The 8,459-nt window shown below is 60.3% G+C and overlaps 1 protein-coding gene and 1 long non-coding RNA gene across 2 annotated transcripts in view; one reads left to right on the top strand and one right to left on the bottom strand.

Moving 5' to 3' along the window:
* The first annotated feature begins 75 nt into the window (after positions 1–75).
* On the top strand, positions 76–4,764 carry LOC119714056 (uncharacterized). Its single transcript, XR_005261206.2, has 2 exons — positions 76–777; positions 958–4,764. It is a non-coding gene; the product is annotated as an uncharacterized lncRNA (long non-coding RNA).
* LASP1 (LIM and SH3 protein 1) overlaps positions 4,380–8,459 on the bottom strand; it is a 27,275-nt gene continuing 23,195 nt past the window's right edge. The window contains exons 5-7 of the mRNA XM_038168684.2: positions 7,044–7,200; positions 6,775–6,878; positions 4,380–6,482 (exon numbers count right to left, since the gene is read on the bottom strand). Of these exons, the coding sequence (XP_038024612.2) occupies positions 6,309–6,482; positions 6,775–6,878; positions 7,044–7,200 (435 nt within the window). The 3' untranslated portion in view covers positions 4,380–6,308. The remainder of the gene's footprint in view (positions 6,483–6,774; positions 6,879–7,043; positions 7,201–8,459) is intronic.

The following is an 8,459-nucleotide window of genomic DNA, read 5'->3' as shown; positions in this document are numbered from 1 at the left end:
CGCAGGAAGCAGCTGAAGTGATACCAATTTATCTCAGCTGCCCTCACTTGATTTCGTCAGTAATGAGCTGACAACAACCCTGTGATGATTTGCTGGGAAGTTTGAACGTTAAAAACTCCTGCCACATTTTTTGAATAGACAATTACAGAGAGGATCTGTCTACATTCAGGAGTGGCTACGGGAAGTAAATCTGCTGAGGATCTTTGTGCTGTGCCGGTAGATGGCAGAGGTGAAACCTTTCCCCGAGAGCAGGCGTGCCTGCCAGCAGCTGCTCACAACATCCCTTTTTTCTAGCTGTTTGAAGGTTATGTGGGAGAGCACGCTGCAGTACCACGATTGTGCTGTAGCTACTTCCAATTTGTGAAGTGAGCAAAATGCAAGAGTCTTTGTCTGAAACCCTCTCAGTGAACGGAATGCCCCCCAAACTGATCGCTAACGATCTCAAAATCCGAGGGAAAACAGACTTGCAGCGCGCGTAGCCAAGAAGCAGCTGAGGCGGAATGCTCCAGCCCAGCTCGTTACCAGCCCTCCCCTTGCAAGCAGCACTCGCTACCAATAAATAACCTCAGCAGATGAAATTCGGAATAATGGAGCAGAGCCTTCAGCCGCCGCATCTCCTCGGCCCATTGTGTTTCTCGCATGTGATGCTGCTCTGCCGTGCAGCGACACAAAGAGCTGCAGGACGGGTGGGGGTTCCCTGTGTCTCTGCTCCTGGGGCTGATAAATTTCAGCCCATCACGAGGAATGCCATGATGCGAGCACAGCGAGACGGGAAAAGTAAGTTCTTTGAGTCACTGGCAGCAGGCGGCACGGATGCAATGCCAGCTCTGCCGGCACCAGCTCGCTCCTGCAGCAGATCCTCCAGGAATGCGAGTTCCGTGTAGCTGCCAGACGTGAATTATTGATGGCTTTATTAGTTATTATTAATCACTGCTCTTTTTCTTACATACACAATAGCTCAGCAAGCGCTTGGCGTTCGCTTCGGATTTCTGCAGCGTTCACACATGCGCCAACGCTTCCACCAGACGAGGACTTTCCTTCCCCACGGATCAAAGCCCACTGGGGCAGAGCGGTACTTCCCCAACCAGATTTGTCTGAACTGGAAGACGACCCCTGCAGCATCACCACCTCGTCACCTCCCGCAATTAAACACCCCTGGGCTAACGGCATCCAGGTGGGGAGCCCCAGGCCGCACAGCTGGAGTGGTGACAGTGACACTGGAGAACCTGGTGCATCCTCCTCCACCGCCGATTTCTAACTGGAGCCAACAGCACCCCGCTGGGATGAGAAACAAAATTCCCCCTGTGCTGTTACTGCCCTGGTCAGACTGGGACCGATCCCGACTGCAGCTGGAGCCGTGGCCTGGAGGACCGAACCCGCAGTGCTCCGGCTGTCCAAAATCTGTCGTGGCCGTCCGTCTGTCCGCAGGCACCTCCCCAGCCCCGCTCAGCCTCACACCTCGCAGAGCAGCTGCTGGTCCCCAGCACCGAGCTGGCTGATGTGGGGCGATCGTTATGCAGAGCTGGCTGCTTCGTAAGGCCCTTGGAGGCGAGCGGAGCGCTCGGAGGAAGAGAAAATTATTGTTCCTGGTTTCACACTCAGCTGAGTTTCCATTCCACGCATTCCTCCTTACTCACTCTCCCTTAATCACCGCAGATGTTGACATCAGATACAGGCTGACGGAGCGGAGCTTAGCGAGAACATGACTTATGTTTGAAGAAATTCCTCCCAGAATATTTCAGGCTTCTGATTTTCGACTATATTTGGTGTGGAGCGAGCAGAAGCCGCTCCAGCATTGCGGGGTGCCTGGGGCTGAGGCCGCGGTGCCCAGACCGCCCTGGGAGCCGCAGGCAAAGCCCCCAACCTCGCGTTTCTCTGGGATTTTTACCAAGAGGAAACCACCTCATGCAGCATTCCCGACCCCACAACCCCTCTCCTTTCTGTGCCTCATCCTCCCCAAAGTCTCTCCCACCAGCTCCAGCGTGCCCGTGGGTGCCTGCGCTGGGCCCCGTCCTCTGCCACCCACCCCTGCTGGTGCTGTGGGTGAGGGATGGGGCACTGGCGGCCGTCCCCGTTGGAGGTGTTTCAGGTGTTTATTGCTCACAAGGAAAAAGTGCTCTGGGATAGGCCAGGGCCCTGAAAACCTCATCCTCTAGGAGGCCGACACATACGGCCTGCCAAGCGTCTGCGCGTGGAAATCTCCCACGGAGATTTCCATCGGATGAAAAATGTTTCTTTGGTGCGCTGAGATGAACGGAGACCTCGGGGAGGTGTGGGGGGCACCCAAGGGAGGCTGAGCCCCCGTGCGGCTGCTCGGGCACCCTCCGGGCTGGGTCAGGGACCCCGATGCCTCCTCTGTGGCTGCCCTCACACCACGATTTTGCCACCTCCTCGTCCTCCTGCAGGATGCCCGGCACCCCTCCAAGGAGCGGGGTTTGCCCCCCGGGGGCAGCGGGAGGCGCATTTCGGCTCAGCACAGACACCACAGGTGCGCTCGCCCCCTCCCGTGTCATTCCTCCTTTTTATTTCACCTCTTTGAATGCTTTTCCCCCCAAAAAAAAAAAAAAAAAAAAAAAAAAAAAAAAAAAAGTGCTTTCCAAAACAGAACCCAAATCCCGGACCTTGGAAGTGCTCAACCCAAGGGGCTAAGCCACATTGGGGGGGGGGGCAGGACCCTTCGCCTCCCTCCCCGCAGCATCCCTCAGTGGGGCAGCGGGCGTGCGGTGTCCCCCCCCACCCCATCTCCCCTCAGTCACCCCCCAGCAGTGCCGCCCCCGCGCTGCTCCCTCCTCCGGCGTGGGGAGCTGCTCGTTTCTGAGGCTTTTCCAGAAGGATCCGAGCGAGCTGAGCCGGGTAGCAGCTGCAGGAGAGAAAGGAGACGCTCGTGTGAGCTGCGCCCCGGGATGGGGGGGCTGCACGAGCAAGCACAGGCAGCAGCAGCTCCCCCCCCCAAACAAGCACAGGGAGCCCCCCGGCTGATTATGGGGGGCACCAGGACCCCCCCAGCTCCTCCACGCTGATGCAACCCGGATCGCTCCTTGCGTCTCCCCAGCGCTGTTCCCTTTCTTCCCCTCGCGGGGACAAAAGCCGCGGGAGGGAAGGGGCCGAGGAGCCCCCCCAGGGCCTTGGAAACCCAAGGCCGGTGCCCTGCTGCCAGCACCCAGCAGGGAAAGGCTGCGCTGGGGCCCGGCTGCTGCAGCCAGGCAGGGGGAGCAGGAGCTGACGGCAATAATAAAATAAATTATAACCCCCCCCTTCTTCCCCCCCCCCAGCCACGTCCCTCCCCAGGAATCAAAGCTCTCACCTGCACCGTGTGCTGCTCCCCAGGCTGCTGCTGAGTCCCCTTTCCCCCGGCATCTCTCTAGAGCATGTAGATGATGTAGGAGAGGATCACCAGGCCGACGATGGCGAAAAACATCAGGATGAAAATATCCAGCATGGTGAGCAGGCAGCCGGCGGGGCGGGGGCTGCCGGGGGCTCCCTGCCGGGCAAAGCAGCAGCAGCAGCAGGGGGATGCTCGGCACGGCGCTCGCCGTCCCCCGGCCCCGCTCGGGATGGAGGTGACACCAAGCTGCCCGAGCCTCTCGCCAGCAGCTGGGGAGGATGAGGAAGGGACGAACGCGCGCGGTCAGATGGGGCTGCAGCCTTGCACGGCTGGAGGAGCGCTCAGGCAGCGCGCAGCGGGCTCCCTGGAGGCAGCAGCTGCCTGCAGCAGGGTGGTTTCGCCCCTGCTCGCTGCTGCCCGAACCTCATTGCTGGGGGTGCCCACGGGAACGTGACCCAAAGGGCCCAGGATTTATTTGGGGGACAGAGCGACGAGGAGCCTCCTTCTCCCAAAGTTGATGTCGGTTGCATGGGACCGCGTTGAGAGCTCAGTTTTTGGAGCCCAGCACCCCCGGGCTGTAGCATCCTTGTAGCATCCTTTGCTCTGTGTCCGAACACCCGCCTCGGTGCTGTTTGGAGCGCCGTGGCTGTCAGTGAGCAGCAGCAGCAGCCACGGAGCCTCAGTTTTATTTTTTCAGCTCGTGCTGTGGGTGTGCAGAGCATCCTTCACTCACCTTCCAGGTTTTTTTTTCTCCCACCAGCAGTAGCCAGGGAATGTCACCTTTGTGGATCCCCGTTGTGGCTCTGGGTGCTCTCCGGGTGGCATCCGATGGTCCCTGCGCTCAGGGAGCCCCCCCAAACACCAAGCACCCCCCTGGCCTCAAGAAACTGCACCCAGCGACAGCGGCACCCACCCCAGCCAGGCAGAGACGAGGACCCCGGCACCCACAGCCTTCCCCTACCCCCAGACCTCTCCCCCCAAATGTCCCAGAGGGGCAAGAGAACGGGTGGAAAACGGAGAGAAAAGCAACCACAATTAAACTCCGGCACAATCGGCAGGTAAAAATTATACTTTTATTTTCGAGTAAACCAGGAAGGAGAATCAATTGGTCTGTTCCATTTGACAGCTCGCTTAAAAAGGCCAAATCATGTTTTATTCATGGATGCTCAACCCGAAGGGAAGGAGTACACAAGGACAAACCCCAATCAAGCAACGGATCCGGAAGAAAACACGTTCTAAGCTCAGCACCAAGATGCAACCGGGGAAGCAAAGATGGATGAGGTCTATTTTACACATGATGAGAAGCAATTTAGCTTTTAATTCTTTTTTTTTTTTTAATCATTTTATTTATTTATTTATTTTAAATACAGGTTTAGGTGCTTTTCAGCTATGAAAAAAGGCAAAAAAGTGCATAAGTTGAGAGAAAAGGCAGAAATCAAGCAGTAAGAGGTTTGTTTCCCATGGCTGGGGGAGAAAGGGGCAGGGCAGGGGCAGGGAGACTTAGGACAATGGTTTCCAGGTAGCATTAAAAAAAGGTCCGTATACCAAAACGTCATCGCCTGTGTTATTATTTGGTCCATTAAAAAACGGTTTATTCACATTGACACTTCCCCCCCCCAGCTCCCAGACAAGGACGTGATTAAGAACAGGGTGAGCAGGGAGGGACGCGGGCTCCTCCGCCCCCTCTCCCCGACCCTCGGGCTCGCTCATTTTAGCACCGACCGGGATTCCCATCCCGTTGAACCCACCCCGGCTGCCTCTGGGGTCCCCAAAGGGATGGATGGCAGTGCCAGGAACCCCGGCCACTCTTCTCCCGTCGCAGCCGGCTGGGAAACGAGCCAGGAGCAAGATGCTCGCCTCTCCTGCTGGGGGGCTCTGGCCCCACTGCACCCCAAACCCCGTCTCCGGTCACCCCAACCCTGCAACCCGGTGTGCTTTGAGAAAGGGGACTGCAAGCAGGAGGCACGGGGTCCTCTCCCACTCCGTGAGGCCGTCCCCATGGACGTGGCCCCAGAAGGAGCCAAGGAATGTCTGAATTTGGCCATTTTGGTCCCTCGGGGCAGGAGCTCCTCACTCCTCCCTCCCCGCGCGCAGGCTTCCAGTTATACCCGTCCCTGCTCAGCCCCGGGACCCCCGCAGCCCAAAGGAGAAGGGGACGGGGATGTGCTTTGAAATTTTGGTCCGTGATGCGATCCCAAGTCAGCGGTGGCCCCAAAAGCCACTGCCACTGGGGACCAGTGAGAGGTGGGGGGCGGTGTGGGGGCTCAGGGTGCCAAATCTCCGCTGGGGGGGACAGGCACTGGGATGCTCCCCAGCACGGTGGCAGAGGGGGAAGAGCTTCCACGCTCAACCCAGAAGAGGCACAGGGATGGGGGCTGATCCTGCCGCCTCCCCAGACCATCTGCCCGGTGGGTGGGGGGCTCAGGAGGGTCCCAAAAGCCCCGCAGCAGCGAGAGAAAAACAGGAAGGGTCCGACTTGAACCGCAAACGTTCTTCTGGTTCATCCATCCCGGTGCGAGGTGGGGGGATTTGGTCCCAGCAGAGGGTCTGCTCCCCCCTCTGCACCAGCTCCCAGCGACCCGGCTGCTTCCCCCAGCCCTGAACTGCCCGAGCACCCAGGAGGGGGGTTCCCCGGCTGGCACGGGTGCCCCAGCCCCTCCGGAAGGCTAGAGAAGGGGGGAGACTGAGGGAGAAGGAAAGCGACGGCCGTTTGGTCTCCTGAGCCCCCACCATCCCCTGCAGACAGTCCCTCAGTCCCGACAGAGCGAGAACGAAGCTAAAATTGGCAAGAGGAACCAGAGGCGGCTGCAGAAACACAAAAGAAACCGAAATGTCGGCTCCGGCAGGGCACGCTGGAGAAGGGGTGCTGGGGGGAGAGGGAGGGAGGGAGGAAGGGAGGGAGGGAGACGCACACACACACACACACACACACACACACTGGGGCTGGCAGGGGGGGGCTGCACACCCCGTCCCCTCCCGCGGCTCAGATGGCCTCCACGTAGTTGGCGGGGAGCATGCCCGTGTCGCCCGTGCGCTCCACCGTGCCGTACATCCACCCGTCGTCGATCTGCTGCACGTTGATGATGGTGTCGCCGTCCTGGAAGGAGACCTCGTCCTCGTCGGCCGCGTTGTAGTCGTAGACGGCGCGGAAACGCTTCTGTGGGGAGAAAGAGGAGGGTGGGTGGGCACGGGGCTGGCTGCAGGAGGGTCCCACCGAGCACCCCCCCTGGGAGCTGTGCCGGAGCCAGGAGGTCCTCACTGGGCACCAGCGAGGGATGCTGGTGGCAGAAAGAGCCACGGAAAAAGCAAGAACCCGGCACCCACGGGCACCTTCCGAACTGCTCCTCCCCTGTGGGCACGGGGAGCAGCTTCCCAGCAGCAAGCCCTGACCCTCAGAGGATGGAAAGCGGTGGCGGGGAGGGCGCGGTGGAGCCCTGGGGTGTACTCACCCCCCCTCCAGAAGGAGCGTTGCGCTGCGTGGAGGCCGGTGCTGCGGGCTCCTTGTAGCCGTAGGATTGAGACGACAGCTGCTGCTGCTGCTGCTGCTGGTAGACTGGGAAGGAAGGATTGGGGATGTCAGCCAGAGCTGCGGCTGGGCGCTGGGCTTTTGGGGGGCACACAAAGCCCCCCAGCGAGGGCGTGCAAGGCTCTAGTGGTCGACAGGGCTGGAGGGAAGCGGAGCAGAGCTGCCAGCCCTTGGCGGAGCCCTGCGCCCTACCTGGGTTGCTGGGCTGGACGTGATGAGACGGCTGCTGCTGCTGCTCTGCGGGTCTGCGGTAATTGGTGCTTTCCTGGGAGTTCCTGCGCTCCATCTCGGCACCCTCGCTGGGGCTGGGGCCCATCCTGCTCCTCTCAAACTCTTCGTGGTACTTTATCTGCAGGGGTGGAAGGGACAGAAGAGGTCAGAGCGCAGCCTGGGCAGCTCTGCAGCGCTGCTCCTGTGCTGGCCTTGGTCCCCCAGTGACTGCAGCAGACACCGGGAGGCTCCCCCCTCTCTGCCCAGAGAAAGGAGCTTTCAGGATCCCCAGGGTGGGATATTTCAAGTTTTCAGGCGTGGGCGAGATTCAGGGCCAGGCTCCCAAACCCCTACACCGCAGGAGCGTGGAGCTTTAGGAATTTCGCCCCGCACACACCGTGCCAGTTGTGCAAATCCCCAACCCATGGCCAGGTGCAGCCTGTGGCGCTCCTCAAACCTGCTCCCAGGTGGCTCTAACCAAACCCCCCCCAGGCTCTCCCAGTGCAGGAGGCCCAGCAGATCCCACCAAACCTCACCAAAAAAAAGGAAAGGGTTAACCCACGAGCCTAGGAAACCAAATAATGGCCAGGTGTGTTAATGAATACCCTGAATGCACTGCCCTGGAAGGCACCTGGAGCCCATTTGCCTGCTGGTTAAACAGTTACAGAAGGGCACCACGGGCTCCTGGTGCAGGGGGGAGCAAAGCCTGGAGGAGTCGCTCCCCAGGGAAGGGAACACTGCAGGGCCACCTCTGGGACAGCACCTTCAGAGGCAGGGGCTCAGCCTTTGCACAGCCCCATTTCGAGGTTTCCCGATGTGCAGAGGGTGTCGTGGGGCACCGTGCTGCAGAGACGTTGCTGCTGTGTCCCCTGTGAGCCCTGCTGCTTGCTCACCCTTTGGATTAAAACCCTGCCTGCGGGGCTGGGCTTTGTGCAGGCAGCGGGGCTGTTCCCACGCCTGCGCTAAGTGGGTCACTGCCACCCCAGGCTGGCAGCCAGCAGCCCCTGGGGAAGCAGCTCAGGATGGCTCCGTGGCTGAGCAGCCCCTCGGGGTTCAAAGGGGGGGGGGTCCAAGCGCAGATAGCACCCTGCAGCTCCCCAGGGAGCCAGCACGGAGCTTGCCAGAGAACTGCACAATGAGATCAAAAAGCAAGGGAATAAACAACCCCCTCCTGCCCCGCCGGGCATTGCTGTGTTTGTGCACGCGTGGGGCTCCTTCGAGCGCGCTCCCTCGTGGGGGGCAGGCACAAAACCCTCCCCCTGCGCCCTGCTGCGAGCCCGGATCCTGCTTCCCCTGGGGGCAGCCAGCAGCTCCCACCACGGCCTTGTCCCTGAGGCAGGCACTTGGTAAGGATGGAGGAGCTCCCCGGGCTGCACCCCAGAGCTGGGGCAAAGGCAG

This window comes from Anas platyrhynchos, chromosome 28, assembly GCF_047663525.1.
Source record: "Anas platyrhynchos isolate ZD024472 breed Pekin duck chromosome 28, IASCAAS_PekinDuck_T2T, whole genome shotgun sequence".
NCBI lineage: Eukaryota > Metazoa > Chordata > Aves > Anseriformes > Anatidae > Anas > Anas platyrhynchos.
The sequence above is the reverse complement of the archived record's forward strand: the minus strand, read 5'-3'. Positions and strand labels throughout refer to the sequence as shown.